This window comes from Engraulis encrasicolus, unplaced genomic scaffold (assembly GCF_034702125.1).
Source record: "Engraulis encrasicolus isolate BLACKSEA-1 unplaced genomic scaffold, IST_EnEncr_1.0 scaffold_380_np1212, whole genome shotgun sequence".
In the NCBI taxonomy this organism is placed as follows: domain Eukaryota; kingdom Metazoa; phylum Chordata; class Actinopteri; order Clupeiformes; family Engraulidae; genus Engraulis; species Engraulis encrasicolus.
Genome location: NW_026945677.1, coordinates 22,501 through 39,336, shown reverse-complemented (window position 1 = coordinate 39,336; position 16,836 = coordinate 22,501). Strand labels below are relative to the sequence as shown.

Sequence of the window (16,836 nt, the reverse complement as noted above, 5' to 3'; positions counted from 1 at the left end):
AATTTTTGTTACTAATTACTTTTATACTGCTGTACTCTGCGCTGACCCCTTACCCCTTTCCTCCTTGTAAGTCGCTTTGGTCAAAGGCGTCTGCTGTAATGTAACGTAGTGTAATTCTAAAACTAGAATGCAGAGTGGATTTGAATTTGGAAAAAGAGTAGAAAAAGTACAAGTTTGAGCATCAACTTGAAAAAGAGTTAACTCATTTAATTATAAAATTCATTACCAGTTTCTGCAGCATGGCCACCTTGTCTGGGAACAGGCGAACTACATGCTTTTTGCCAAAGTTGTGGGATAGTAGGTAGCAGAAGGTGGAGCCTATAGTGGACATGGCACAGGCAATCAGGAGGCCATCCCGGGTACCAAAGATCGCCCCCGCCAGCATGTTCTGTCAGGACCAGAGAAAAGAACATTATATGTATAATCGGTCATCAAAAAAAGGTGAAACACAAGACACTGTGTGATGCTGTGACTCTGCGTCTTCGCATCACGTGACTGAGTCACATGACCACCAGCCAGGAAATGGCTGCTATTGTTTTTAGATGCGTCCAGCATCTCTATAACAGGGTCTGTCTGTCCGTCCGTCCGTCTGAAACGCTTTCATTAAATTTCCGTCCGTCTGAAACGCTTTCATTCAATTGTTGTCCGTCTGAAACGCTTTCATTCAATTGTTGTCCGTCTGAAACGCTTTCTTTAAATTGTTCCTTCCTGTGGCCACAAGGCGGCAGACTACGGAGCGAATGCGTGCAAGCATAGCCTTTCTATACTAAACCGGATGCTAAAGTTGGCGAAAAGTAGCCTAGCCACAGGCTAACTGACAAACGTGAGGCCAACAACTCAGCCGATCGTGATGTACGCCACAAATAGACCAATCGACCTCATATTTAGACACTACAATGTTGATTTCTGCCTTCGATTTTCATCAGTTAAGAAATCTAGCGTCGGATTAACACATTATTAAGGTAGTAAAGCGAGTTGCCGCCATGTTTGTTTTCCAGAATCACCCGGGTAGAGAGCTCACGTGCAGCATTCTGGGTAATTGAGTTTCACGTAATGCACAAAATGCGTGTTTTTAAAAATAATGCTGCAGTGAGTTTAAAAAATCAAACCAACTGCCATTTGGAAGGGCAATGGTGCTTTTCGTTGCGCTCAGAGAGAGTACAGGAGAGAACGCGTCTTTCGTAATTGCTATGCAGTCGTGTGCATTTGATAAACTCTGGCACGGAAGTTCACTGCTTTGTGCCTTGACGGTGAAGCTGGTATTGAAAAAAAGTCCATAATTCACCTAAAGGGTCAACCCATAAGCGCATGATTCACCCAAACGGTTTTATTTATTTATTATTTGTCGATGTTTAGATTCTTTCCCACATGCACATAATGCTGAAATGGCGTGATACTAAAGGTTGTTAGGCCTAATAAATGTCTGGTAATTTGTAATGTAGCCTACTTCATCTAGGCTATGTGAAATTTCAAATCATAGCCTATGGTATTTTTCCAAATCCAAGAATGATGATAAGCTTATTATACCCTAAACTGCAAAAAATAAAGCCATGTCTCGCCATTTTGCTGCCTTGCTGCCTGCCACAATATTTGGAGTGTCCATGATGACCAATAAACAAAAAGTACATCCTCGGGGGGCGTTGACAGGCTTGGAGGAGGCCAGGGGGGCGTTTGGGGGGAAAAATGGCATAGTTGGAACTGGCATAGAGGGACGCATCTGTTGTCCGCCTGTCGGCCTTGTTAATGTTTGAATGCACCATGATTATACCATGAACTGAGATCGCTAATATGCTTGCTTTTAACCTTTACTGTTCATCTTGTGGATTACTGAGAATCTTGGACTACTTTTAAACACCTGCTTTTAAACATGTGAGTGATTTCCCTGCGAGAGGGTGAGTGCACGCACCAAACTCGCAACATTGTTTCAATTGTTTGTTTGCAATGCCGTTTTACCAACTAGCGAAATGCTAACATGTTTTAAAATGCCTAGTAATTTAAATAACAACAAGCAGACAGTCTATTGTTAATCTTGAAGTTTATTGATAAATGTAAGGTTAATGGTAAAGTAAAGAAGTTGAGTCTCAATGTTTACCTTTTTCTCCCGGCATCTCTGGCTGCAGTGTTAAAGGGGCGCGCACCTCCACTGTCATGCCTGATATACCGTGGTTGCCGAGTGGGGCGCGTTCGCGCACTGCGCTCGTGCGTGAGCTCAAAATGGTATTGTCCAATTTAAATCAATATTCGCTCCTAAAGCACTTTGGTTTTAATATTTTTGTATGGATGTATTGTATGTAATTTCCTGTATTAGGAACATTTCTTTTCTGTTCAATTAATGTGTTTACTTAAGCTGTAGAAGCCTTTTCTGTGTATTTAACCCCTAGTTGCCTGTAATCTTGGTTTGTGCCAATTAGTAGGGAAAATTGATTTGTCTTTAAAATGTGTTTGGTTTCAATCAGTGGGAAGGCCAGCCATGCGTGCACACTTATGTTAGTGAGAGCCTCGACTCAGTACAGTGAGTCACTTTATTGCACAAAGTTATTTTGATTTAACTTTAGTTGCTTAAACTTTTTGTTAGTTAATTTTTTCTCTTTTCTTTTGACCCTCGTGTCATTGTTTGTTTATTTGCATTTTTGACTTTAGTTTATTCTCACTGTAAATAAGTGCACGGATTTTGGCTGTGGGAAAAAATAAAAACAACCCTCAACTTTTGCGCAAAACCTTCTTGTGGACCTGCATCTCTGCCAGACTTGCCTGTCACGGCTACACATCTTCACATTTGGTGGCAGCGGTTTTGGGAGCCAGTGACCAGCAGAAGTGCAGACGAACAACATCCAGTCCTACAGAAGCAAGATGACAGAAGGAGGAGCCAACCGTGATGTCGACAGTGAGGAAGAGTTCGGAGGTGAAGAGGAACTACAGCACCAGCACTGACCTGCAGAAGGCGACAGTCGGAGGAGGTGGCCTGAAGGCTACGCTCAGGCAGTGCATGCAGCAGCAACACCAGCGCGACATGCAGCGAGAGCAAGAAACCCAAGAGCAAGATCGGCGGCTGAGGGCCCTTCAGCGTCGGTTCGGGCTACTCCAGTCATTTGTCAGTGCGGAGCGGCTGGACGGACAGACGCCATCCAGACCCATCAGCCCGACAGCATCTCGCACAGCCAGCGTGGACCCCTCTGACTACGGCGCAGGAAGAATGAGTAGAGTGAGCAGTGTTTCCTCCAACCTCGTGACGACATCGGCCGAACAGGCCCCAACCCCATTTCCAAGGGTATTGGCCGTACCAAAGGTGACCCCATTTCAAGAGGACCAGGTGTTGCAGGGGGCCGATTTCGACTACGGGGTGGTCCACAGCGCTACCTGGGAAGACCACCTGAGCCATCTGAAGGACATCTTCCATCGCATCCACCAGGCAGGCCTGGCGATCAACCCGAGCAAGTGTCAGCTGGCAAAGACCGAGGTCTCTTACCTGGGCTACGTCCTGGGGGGTGGAGTCGTCAAGCCACAGGTGGACAAAGTGGACGCCATCCGCAGCTGCCCTCGCCCCACAACCAAGAAGGCCGTCCGATCCTTCCTGGGGTTGATCGGCTGGTACCGCCGGTTTATACCGGCATTCTCCAGCAGGGCGGCAGTGCTGACCGACCTGACACGAAAGAATGCTCCCAACAAGGTCCGGTGGTCCGAGGCATGTCAGCGGGCTTTCGAGGAGCTGAAGGAGTGTGTGTCAGGGGCCGATCCTGCAAAGTCCTGATTTTGACCTGCCATTCACAGTGCAAACTGACGCGTCTGGCACGGGTCTTGGGGCAGTGTTGCTCCAGGGCGAGGCAGAGGACTGCAAGCCGGTCCTATACATCAGCCGGAAACTTCACCCACGAGAGACCAGGTATTCGACGTTCGAGAAGGAGTGTCTTGCAGTGAAGTGGGCCTTAGATACCCTCAAATACTACCTGGTGGGTAAGGACTTTACTGTGGAGACCGACCACAGGGCCCTCCAATGGCTGCACAGAATGAGACAGCAACGCCAGGGTGACCCGTTGGTACCTGGCAATGCAGCCCTTTCGTTTCGCTGTGAAGTATCGCAGTGGCAAGTCGAACGTTGTTGCTGACTTCCTGTCCCGCCTCAATGAGGAGGGTCAGGCTTAAGTGGGGGGGTGTGTGATGCTGTGACTCTGCGTCTTCGCATCACGTGACTGAGTCACATGACCACCAGCCAGGAAATGGCTGCTATTGTTTTTAATGTTTGAATGGACCATGATTATACCATGAACTGAGATCGCTAATATGCTTGCTTTTAACCTTTACTGTTCATCATGTGGATTACTGAGACCCTTGGACTGCTTTTAAACACCTGCTTTTAAACATGTGAGTGATTTCCCTGCGAGAGGGTGAGTGCACGCACCAAACTCGCAACATTGTTTCAATTGTTTGTTTGCAATGCCGTTTTACCAACTAGCGAAATGCTAACATGTTTTAAAATGCCTAGTAATTTAAATAACAACAAGCAGACAGTCTATTGTTAAGCATTGAATGTTTATTCACTAAAGTAAGGTTAAAAGTAATGGTAAAGCAAAGAAGTAGATTCTCAAAGGTTTACCTTTTTCTCCCGGCATCTCTGGCTGCAGTGTTAAAGGGGCGCGCACCTCCACTGTCATGCCTGATATACTGTGGTTGCCGAGTGGGGCGCGTTCGCGCACTGCGCTCGTGCGTGAGCTCAAAATGGTATTGCCCAATTTAAATTAATATTCGCTCATAAAGCACTTTGGTTTTAATATTTTTGTATGAATGTATTGCATGTAATTTCCTGTATTAGGAGTATGTCTTTTCTTTTCAGTTAATGTGTTTACTTAAGCTGTAGAAGCCTTTTCTGTGTATTTAACCCCTAGTTGCCTGTAATCTTGGTTTGTGCCAATTAGTAGGGAAAATTGATTTGTCTTTAAAATGTGTTTGGTTTCAATCAGTGGGAAGGCCAGCCATGCGTGCACACTTATGTTAGTGAGAGCCTCGACTCAGTACAGTGAGTCACTTTATTGCACAAAGTTATTTTGATTTAACTTTAGTTGCTTAAACTTTTTGTTAGTTATTTTTTTTCTCTTTTCTTTTGACCCTCGTGTCATTGTTTGTTTAATTGCATTTTTGACTTTAGTTTATTTCTGACTGTAAATAAGTGCACAGATTTTGGCTGTGGAAAAAAATAAAAACAACCCTCAACTTTTGCGCAAAACCTTCTTGTGGACCTGCATCTCTGCCAGACTTGCCTGTCACGGCTACACATCTTCACACACTGATTTACTGAATGTTTTATTCTGGTCAAAAACACATTTTCTGCCTTTTAATCAAGTTCAGGTTCATATATTCTGAAGCCTATTTATTAACAGCTTTGCACAACCACCTGTTTTCAGAGTCTGCCATCTAGTGTCATGAATGGATGGACGTTGATCCAATAATATAGTAACAAAGTATTTTCTTGCAATGTTCATTTAATATGTAGAGTGTAGAACCAACAGGGAGATTGTACAATTCAACTCTCAATTGCAACACTCAAATGTTACTTTAACACAGCAAAAGTTAATTACAAGTAGCAAAATAAGTTAGTCAGTGAAATGAGCTGACTCAAGTAAGAAGTGGCGGTTCGGAATATGTATATGACACTACATGATAGATTCTCAATCCCAGTATTCCCATCACTTCTTATTTCCATGGTGACAACAACACATTCACTGCTTCCTCACTCAAGTGGTACACGCTGTTCCAAACGTGTGTTTTGATATTTGAGGTTTCGGTTTCTCTTACCAGGAAGGAGGAGCCAGGTATTGCGAAGGACTGCTTGTAGAGGTAGGCACTGCAGAAGAGCAGAATCACGTAGGCCTTGTGCTCGTTCTTGTAGAAGTTCAGCAGAGCGGCTAGGTCCCTCAGCTCTTCCAAATCGGAGGGGAAATGAATTCTGCAAGCGGAGTCAAATAAGCATATTATGGCGTGTAATGTAAATAATACACGCTGCCGTAGCCCCTTAATGCACGCCATATCTTCTGTGGCACGCTGTAATAGACCTTGAAAGTGAACTACTATAGTACTACACTATTATGACAGTGCATGGGGCCTTTAGACTTGGTCATTGCCATTCTGGTAACAGCTCATTTATGATGCCATGTCTTAAGGGGTTAAGAAATTGTAATCGAATTGTATGACGGAGGCTGTGATTTACACCCCTAATAAGTATACATGAAAATAAAACAACTACATTTTATTAACAATAATGAAGCAGGGGCATCAAGGATGACATGACATTGATGGCTGATAAAAACTACAACAGACAATGTCTAAACCACACAATGCCGGCTATAAAGCAATAGCCTACCCAGGGTTGCCAACTCTCAAGGATCTACCATTACACTCACCCTTTCATACTTAATACCGTGTGATGGAGCCACAATGGTGGAGGTGGTCATTATTTTATTTTTTCAGACACACAGCAAAAAACATAAATCAAAACAAATAAAAATCATTAAAGACATATGTTTATCTTGAACGCATGCTTGTCTGGGTTCCTAAAAAATGTCCTGCACTGAGTGAATGCGGGACTACACAGGTATGTTTCTGTTTTGTGCAGAAACACACCTGCACACAGAGAGGTGCAGTAAGTGATGTTTACTACGGCGAGACACAGCTATGAGACACAGATAAGTGGTGTTACTGTAAATGAGAGAGTGAATGGACAAGACATTGGAGGGTGGAGGCTGGAGGGGGTAGGATTGGGATTGAAATAGGATATAGGACCACCAGAGGATAGAAATAGGTCGACTAGTCTGATGATGAGACACTACCGCCACAGTGTTTGGAAGTGCTGCGCCCGCAGTGACACGCTACCACCCTGAAACTTAAGATGGTCGACATGTCTTGAGGATGACCAACAACTTGACCAAAACAACCAGCCAGACTAGAGATGTTTACAAGTGACGTGGTATATCACCTGACATAGCTGGCATACTAACAAGCAGGGCCGTAACTAGACATTTTCAAATACCGAGGTCAAACACTGTGTGCTGTGCTGTACATTTCGAATGCTTCAAACACTTCAGTCAAACTCTTCAGTTTGTTTTCATTAATCACTGCCTTGAGGATAAATGGGGGTGGCATATACAGACTGAATTTATCATTGTTGATCATATATCGCTTTTCATTATTCGCTGAGAATAAATACAGAGGACATGACCTCTGTATCCTCAATGGCAGTTACGGCCATGCTGACGAGATGAAAAAGCAGCATTACTCAAACACAGAAATTAACATTTATTTTTGACCTTTTTATTTTCTGGTGATGATAACTTGTTGATCATGCTTCATAACTTAAAGTACAAAGAACTACATTCCAAAACATTAAAACGGAACGTACTTATAATATTTGTAATAACAGTAATTATTATTTATCATTTCTAATAAAAATGTGAAGTGAACAATGTCGCATTAGGATATTGTGGAATCTATGTACAGGCCCTGGTATAGCCTGGTATAGAGTAAATTAGAATAAAATGAAATACCGGTTTCACAGCTGTGTTGTGCTATAGTTTTATAAGGGCCGTTCGAGTCACAGTCATTGGTGGTAACACGATCCCATACTCTAATGCCATTGGTCACTAGGAAGCATGTGAGTACGGCATGAACCCCCCCTCCAGTAATCCAGAGTGTGGGGTTTAATTTCGCTTATGCGCCCTTTACGAGGAGAGCTCCGTAAACCAACACCCAGCTTGGCTCTTCAGAGACTTCTGGTACTCAAGCCAAGACCGGTGGCAGTGAGCAGGGCCTCTGGCAGTCTTGACTGAGCCTGGGACAAAATCATCTCATGGGGCCCCTCTTTTGGTCTTTTATTAGTTTATTTATGATAGGACAGTGAGAGATTGGACAGGAAGTGAGTGGGAGAGAGAGAGATGGGGAAGGTTCGGCAAAGGACCCGGGCCGGAATTGAACTTGGGTCGCCGGCGTAGCAGCCCAGTGCCCTACCGTTAGATGGAAGCGACCATGGGGAGACATTTTAAGGCCCCCTCTCTCCCTGGGCCCAGGACAACTTAACCCTTTGTCTAACCCGCCACATCCCTTGTCGGCTTTCCTAGCAGTGAGAACTGAGGAGCGACTGCTGACGTACTGTATGTTGGGAAACCACGGAAAGGAGGCCTACAGTGGGTTCCTGTTCCTGAACATACCGGCACTCCAAGTTGGACAACAGCTGGTTATAAAATGCCCACGAGCGTCTTCGTAGTCACTTGAGTTACAGCGTAGCTTTTTAAAGATTGGGCCACGTACTTACTTGTGTGTGTTGGTGTTTACTTTCACCAGCGTAAGGAGTACGCAAGGAGCTTTGGGACTTCCCAAAGCAACGCTAGACTGACGTGTCAGTAAGACTAGCATTAAGTCTGTGAGTAAGACTGGGACTTTTCAATGCTCAGCTACATATAAAAAACACACACTGAAACATTGCTACATATTATGCTGTAAATACTTATCTCTGACACCATATTAAAAAATAATGCTGAGAAACTTCTAGTTCTACTCATTTCCGCCTAGAATGTAATGGCATAGGATTTTATTTTACGTGGCCAAAGCATGGTGACACAAACACCACAATTTTCCATTTCACAGTCATCTTGTTAAGGAATGACCCATGTTATAAGCTTGCTGTTACCAGAATGGCAATGACTATACGTCGTAATGCAGCGATTCTCAAACTGTGGGTCGGGGCCCACTGATTGGCCCTGAAAGTATTGAAAAAGTGGGCTTGAAAGTGGGCCGTGAAATAATTTTCTAAAAATCAAAATAATATTAGTGTGTGTGTGTTGCTGTTTACTAGTTGAGTTGTATTGCTTATTGGATCAAAGGTGGAAAAAATCAAGTGGGCCCCAAATTGGAATAGGTTAGGAGCCCCTGTTTTAATGCATTATTAGTAAAGGCCCGGTGTAATGTCATAGTGGTGTATTTTTTCAATGACTACGGTATTTACAACTATTATTGCACTCGCAGAGTGGCCTGTATTACGGGGCCACGTTTTCGAGCCCTTTTCTATTGCAAATTTCCTCTGTTGACTGGGTGCATGAAGTGCAGAATTAGCAGGCCAGGTACTGTCTGCTGGGATGGAGAAGCTTGTTCTATAAATAGCCAAACTGTTGCCAAAAGAAATGTCAAAATACACCAATAAGGACTTTGTCAAGAAATCCCTTCTTTTCTGACAGCCGACATGAAGTACAGAAATAGCTGTCTTTTCTTAGCATATTATCCCCAGAAAAGTGGAGTTATGTAAGCGATTTGCTCCACTGTTGGGAATAACAGGTCTGTTTATTAATTTAACACACTCTCCGTTATTCATGACTTTCATCCTCTTTCAGACAACCAAAAGATTCCCCCTGAGCGACTCAAGTCTCTTACAAAAAGACAAAAAAAAGACAAAATAAAATCCATCCACTCCTTCAGCGAAATCTTTCCTCTGTGTCCTTTCCCTTTCCCTGGACTCCTCGGACTGCCACTCGACTCGATTAACCTCAAAGGGAGGAAACACAGAAGGGATATGTCAAGGAACGGAGACTCCCCAGCCTCGTGACCCATGAGGTGACACCCCTCGAGGTGACAAGATCTGGACACCGTCTACTGACTGTGATAAGTGCTCTATCCAGAGTCTACAGACAGGAGGTGCAGGTCATCATGGGAGTGGGGTTGGGTGGAAGGGAATAGCCATGGTGGGGAGAGGGGGGGAGGAGGACAGAGGGTAGGGATGAGGGTTTGGCTGGGGCAGCACAATAAAAACATGCAGTGTTAACTCAACACTTAGCGAGTACTCTGGGACCAAATACACTCTAGAAGATAGACTCTCTAAGTCTCGACTTAACACTGAAAAAATACTGTGTGGGGCTGCGTGTTGGGGGTTGGAGCTGGAGTTAGAGTTGGGGTTGTTCATGGGTCACGTTACTCCTTGAGAGTGCGGCAGGCACCTCTTGGAAAGCTGCCGCACCGTGTGTTGTGAGTGACCCTAGTCTAGTTGACGTCATTAAATGGGAAAGTTCACTACATCAGGCTGCCTTTAGTGACAGGTGCACGGGAGGAAATGCGCAAGGCTGGCAGATTTAAAAGTTCCTTTTCAAGGATGCAGTCACATTAAATCAACAACAACACACACACCCTCAAAGATATTGCTGTTGTTATGAATTAAGAAAAAAAATCAAATCCTCTTTTAACACAAGAGGAACATTTCAACACTAAAGTTTCAACTGTGTACAACAAGTCAGCAAATTGATATCTAAGTTTGAGTACAGTGATGATAGAAAGATAAAGTTAATATGTGTATAGTTAATATACAATTCTGATTGGAGTTTGACAGTAGTGACACTGACTGATAATCCAATGAAAGTGTGACACGCAGACTTCCATCAACAACATTCCCCTCCTTCCCACCACCCCCCTCGGACTCCCTCAGCTCCCACATGCCCATGCAATTATCACGTTTTCCATGATTGTGCCACACCATCAAGTACACCTTGACACCCAAACCTTCACAGCAGTCAGTTATGGCCACACACATAGAACAGTGAACATCAACATAGATAGCATCAGAAGTACATTTAGGAGAGGAGGTGAAGATATATTATATTCTCTCAAGTACACATCAACAAGCCACACACTGTTCTCAAGCCCTGGCTAGAGTAAAATGATCATCTACACCAAAATAATAACAGTCTTAAAAACAGTGACAGTGTTGGGTGTTTTCTTACTATCTTGAGGATGTTTGACTCGATTTTTCCTTCACATAATAATTTAGGCAGCATTTGAGCTTAGGGTTTACCCAAGTTTACCTGAATTCACTTGACTTCAAATATGTACTATTTTACAAGCAGTATTTTTATTTCTAAGGGTCCAATATTTTACAGATTTGTATTGTATTTTATATTTTATATATTTTACGCGTCATTTTACGCACTCAATGTAAGCAAATATAAAGGAAAACGCCTGAATGCAAAGACCTGGAAAGGAAATTGGGCTTTTGAATTAAGAGATAGAAAGACGGAGCGGCAGTGGGAGATACCATTATGCTACTCACTGCAGAAACAGCCAAGGTGGTCAGCCGTGATCTCAGATGACACCCTCCGAGATGTCAGTAGGTTAAATTCTCGAGCAGCACATGCAGCATACAAAACACCGCAACACGCCAAACTTTGATTAATTCGGTCTCTTTGATACCTGTCTTCTTCCATCTCCACTTCCCCAAACTCGTTCGCAATTGTTTTCCCCTCTTCATCTCGGCGCTCGTGTCGCGGACCCGGCGGCAGGAAAGCAGTCAAGAGGTACAGATATAAAGTTGCGCTGACGACCAATACGACTAACCCCAAAATGGAGCGCATGTTGTCGGCAAAAAAACACTCCGCGCGTACCCGCTTGTCCCGGGTAGAGCTTGAAGAGTCAACGATGAAACAGATAATATCCCTTGCTTATATACAGTTAATCGGTTTGACGGACAGCGTCGTCAAAAAAGTTAAGAAGACGTGGAACCACTGTATGCGACAATGTAAATCGGAGGAACTTCGCTGGGCTGGACCCATGAGGGGATCACATGGGGGTCCTCAAAAGCCGACTCTGATCAGCTGTCACCTGCCACAGAGGCTGCGTGGAGTAGAAATAGAAAGGGCAGACAAACCCTGAGTCAGTGTGACAGTCTTAACTTTGCGTAAATTAGTAATACAAAATAAATACCAAGACATATGATTTGACATGCTTGGACAAATGGAATGAGTATATTAAAACAAAGACATTTTATATTTTAAGATTTTATAACTAGGCTAATACAAAAAAAAAAAAACAATATAGGCTACATGTATAAGTGCAACTAAATCTGAAGTAAATCAACTAACTAAACAAATTAGTTAAAAAGTAAAAGTAAAAAAAATAAAATAAAGTAAATAAATAGTAGGCCTATAATCAAATTCAAATCCCAGTTATTTTACAATCAAATCCACAATAGCTTAGTTTTTGTGTCTGCTACTGCTACTAACATTTCAATTTAAGGCAGCCCAATTTAAACAAGAGTTACGAGACATATCTTTTAATGATTTTTATATTTCTACTAGAAACAAAAAGCAATCAAAGAAACAATATACTGTGTACATTTAGTTGGAGATATGAAATCGTCTCTTCTTCTTCTTCTTCTTCTTCTTCTTCTTCTTCTTCTTCTTCTTCTTCTTCTTCTTCTTCATCATGATCATCATCATCTTTCATAATTTTTAACACATCACTGGAGCAAGCCATCATCCCCTCCTGCTTCAAAACCACCGCCATCATGCACATTTTTTGTTTGGGGCAGCCATGGCCTAATGGTCAGGGAGGTGGTCTGGAGCACAGAGGGTTGTAGGTTCGAATCCCACCCTCAGCTCACTTCCATCCATGCCTGATGTACCCTTGAGCAAGGCACCTAACCTCACATTGCTCCAGGGACTGTAACCCACACCCTGTAAATAATTGTAAGTAGCTTTGGATAAAAGCATTAGCTAGTGTAATGCAATAATAATAATAATAATAATAATAATAATAATAATAATAATAATAATAATAATAATAATAATAAATATAGCTGCAAGCAGCAATGCGGGGCCAAGCAGTAAACTTGCCAAAGTCGCCACGGCAACAGAAGGAACTGCAGCGCCCCCTTTGGTCCAAATCCCGCCAATGTTGGTGTGCATCAATTTGAGGGGAGTGTGATCACGTAAAACAAGTTTAGTTTGAATCCGTTGAAGAGCTGCCGAGATATGAGCTCACTTCCTGTTACCTGTTGGTGGCGCTAGAGAGTTTGAGCTTGGGGTCAGGATTTTTTTTGGGAGGTCATGGGATGGACTAGAATGTGTGCAAAAAATCCTAACAGAAATTGTCAACGGTTGCTGAGATATGACCTCACTTCCTGTTTTGCCACCTTTATGACCATTTTGATTGGCTGTCACCGGCAAACGATAACAGGTGTCACAAATTCTTTAAATACCTTAAAGCAAATCAGTCCCAAAATTATGTGTACCCTTTTGCAAGGCATTCTGACCAAAATTGTGGGACAAGTAGCATCTTTATTGAATTTCACAAAATTCAAAATGGCGGATTTTTTTCTTCCGGTTGACATGAAGTCATATAGTGCGTTGGATTCGGTTTGGCCCAAGGATTCTAGTTATAGTATTATTTTTTAAATTAGGCATATAGCTTGAAAGCTACAGGCAAAAATGTAGCTAAAATTTTGACCTGTTGGTGGCGCTACAGAGTTTGAGCTGGGGATCTGATTTTCTTTGTGGTAGGTCATGGGATAGACTACTATGTGTGTACAAAATCCCAGCCTAATTCGACAAACGGTTGCTGAGATATGACCTCACTTCCTGTTTTGCCACTTTTACGACAATTTTGATTGGCTGTCACGGCTAAACGATAAAAGATATCCAATATTCCTTGAGACCCCATGTGTAGCTCAGTCCAGAGATACTATATACCAAGTTTCGGGCGAATTGGTCAAAAATTGCGGAAAAAATAGCATTTTTATTGAATTTTACAAAATTCAAAATGGCGGGAAAACTATCCTGGCGGAAAATTACCTCATAGGGTCCATTGGATTCGTCTTGGCCCAAGGATTCCAGGGATACCAAGTTTATGAAAATTGGCCCAGCGGTTCAAAAGTTACAAGTAGAAATGTACCTGCAACTTTGACCTGCTGGTGGCGCTAGAGCGTTGGGGATGGGGTCCTATAAATTGCTGTGGTAATGCTGAGACGGGCCCGAATGTGTGTGCCGATTTATAGCATTTTCCTACCAACGGTTCTATGGGCTGCCATAGACTTGCTAAGGAGAGGAAAGATGTCTACGTAATAATAATAAGAATACCAGTTAACACTATAGGGGCCTTCGCCAGCTTCGCTGCTTGGCCCCTAATAATTATGCAATATACATTTCACTTACATTACATTACGCTTCACTTGGCTTGTGGTGGCCATGTGGTGCTGAGGCAACAACCTCCTGCTGAACATCAGTCAGATAAAGTAGATTAAACACAAGCAGGTAATTGGAGTGCTTCTGGGTCTTCACCTTTTTTCCTTGGTGCTCATCAGTGTAGGGGCTCTCAAACTTGGTCCAGGAAGACAGATGCTGAGGCACTCAAGGTTGCAATTTTTTTACTTTTTTATTTGGCTACAATGCCTACGCGTTTCGGCCCTTATGGCCTTCTTCAGTAAAAAAGTAAAAAAATTGCAACCTTGAGTGCCTCAGCATCTGTCTTCCTGGACCAAGATAAAGTAGATTGTTGTCAATCTCCTGAGAGGTCACAGCCAAAAACCTTCCACTGGCCGTCGATGGTGCTGCTGTGGAGAGAGTGAGCAACACAAAATTCACCACATCAAAACACCACATCACTGGCCTAGAAAGCCCAGCAGTGCCTCTACTTCCTGCACAAACTGAAGCCAACCAGTGCCCTACCAGCCATCATGAACATGTTCTACAGGGGGACCTTTGAGAGCCTCCTCTCCAGCTGCATCATCATACGGGGCGGCAGCTGTGCTCACTACAACAGGAAAGCCCTGCAGCGTATAGTGAACTTAGCCAGGAAGATCAAGATGGCAGCCTCCCCTCCCTGAAAAGACATATACAGCACCCGCCTCACCTGCAAAGCTCTCACAAGCGTGAGGGTTGAGACTCACCCACCACTCCACTTGTTCAGCCTCCTGCCCTCTTGAAAGATGTACAGGAGGTGTACCCACCTTTCCCATCACTGGCAGGTCCACCCAGGGCTGAAATGGGGGGGGGGGGGCAATGCCCGCTTTGCTAGATGGCCAGTCCAGCCTGGGTTCACTCACCACACAACCAAAAAGGCCACCCCTACCCAACAGCCAGATCCACATTTACCTCTTTCCGTGAGAGTAACTTAAGTAATGCAAGAGTAGTGTAATGCCTTAGATTTTAAATATAGTAGTAATATTGTAGTGTAAGGGATTACTTTGAAAAGACAGTAACATGTAATCAGTAATGCATTACAGTTTTTCAGTAAACACGCCCCCCACCACACACACACACACACACACACACACACACACACACACACACACACACACACACACACACACACACACACACACAAAAAGACTCAGTACTCAAGAAGCCCACCCTCTCCTATGGAACAATACTATGTGACTTAACACCTTTACCTGCACTACCTCACAAGAACTGCCTTAGTCCATGCAACATGCTACACACCATCATACACTGCTTCTTGTTACTGCTAACCCCCCCCCCCCCACCCCCCCATGGAAAGGACAAGACTACTCTATGGATCTGCGCTTACCGTTGCAATTTTGAGTCTAGCTGCACTTCACCGCTTCGTCCACTAGATGGTAAGAATGTCAAAGCTGAATCGCTTGTTGAGACGTTGGCCTACTGTGCAGCATTTTCCTGTAAGGACATTTAGATATACTCAGTTTAGTTACTTACAAGATGCTTAGTTACTTCCTTGTCATATTATAAACATGGGCATTTCTGTCTTGTTGGGTTATTTTTTTGTTGTTGTTGGGGGGTGGGGGGGGCGCGTCACCACGGACTGTGTGGATGATCTGTATGCTGTATACATGCTGTACCTATGTGTGTGATGTTTGACTGTCTATGTACATGTATGAGTGTAGATGTCAGTGTGTGTAAACATGAATACAATTGACCATGAATCTGCATTTCATCATCACAATCACAGTAGTCACAGTTTTGCTACTATGATTATGGTGATGACGATGATGGTGATGATGATGTGATGATGATGTGATGATGATGGTGTGATCATCATCATCATCATCATCATCATCACCATGACCATTTCCATACTCTTTCTATCTTTCAGGCTCTGTCTGTCTGTCTGTCTGTCTGTCTGTCTGTCTGTCTGTCTGCCTGCCTGCCTGTCTGTCTGTCTGTCTGTCTGTCTGTCTGTCTGTTTGCCTGTCTGCCTGTCTGTCTCTCTCTCTCTCCACAATGTTAAGAGGCATGACCATGATCACTGCCGGCTATTGCCCACTGCTCTGCTCTGCTCTGCTCTTAATGTGGCTACGAACATTGTGGACTAGCAAGCCCCCCAGGCTGAGGATGTGCTCTGATGCATGGTACCGGTGGAGGAGAAATCCAGCGTCAGTCAACTATGAGACCTCAGTGTTGTCGTGAGAAGGAAAACGAATGACAAAATATTCCCTGGATGTAGGCCTATTGTTAATACTGTGTTAGTAGTCGGAGTAGCACTTTATGATAAATTCCTGTTAGAGCGGTTGAATAATCATTTATTTTACAACTATAACATCATATTTAATCTGAATCAATTGTAGATAGCAATGAATGATTGACAAACATGTTACATACAAACAGAGGCGCATCTTGGCTAGGCAGACAGCCCACTTGCAACTGTAAATCAATAGAACATCATCAGATAGGTGAGCATTCTACAACCTCAAACATTAGGGTGATGTTAACAATGCACCACTATACACCCAAGTGCTCTTTTGAGCAACATATTGAAATGATCTCGTGCATAAGAAGTAAACAAAATGCTGGTGCAGTTCAAATGTCTACTTTTTTCAAATGTATTGATGCAAGGTGCACGACAGTAGTTTGTAACATTTAGATGTGTGTCTAATACTATCCTTTATGAACTTGCACACATATGACTAATCACTGAAGGCATCACACAAAGTGGATGTGGTGATTGATCATAAAGAGGACAAAATCATGATGATCATGAATAATTATTGCCTACATCTGGCAACACCAGGTCACAGTACCGTGAGAACGAAAACACATGAGAAAATGTGACTAAGAGAAAATG

The 16,836-nt window shown here is 43.3% G+C and overlaps 1 protein-coding gene across 1 annotated transcript; it reads right to left on the bottom strand.

Annotated features, from left to right (window-relative positions):
• Positions 1-226: 226 nt before the first annotated feature.
• Positions 227-11,578, bottom strand: LOC134443883 (transmembrane protein 41A-B-like; the record flags this gene model as incomplete). The annotated part of the gene is made up of 3 exons (XM_063193414.1): positions 11,212-11,578; positions 5,788-5,938; positions 227-388 (listed from the first exon to the last, which is right to left on the bottom strand). Coding segments are annotated over exons 1-3 (474 nt in total), but the record flags the coding sequence as incomplete, so codon positions are not given.
• Positions 11,579-16,836: the final 5,258 nt, after the last annotated feature.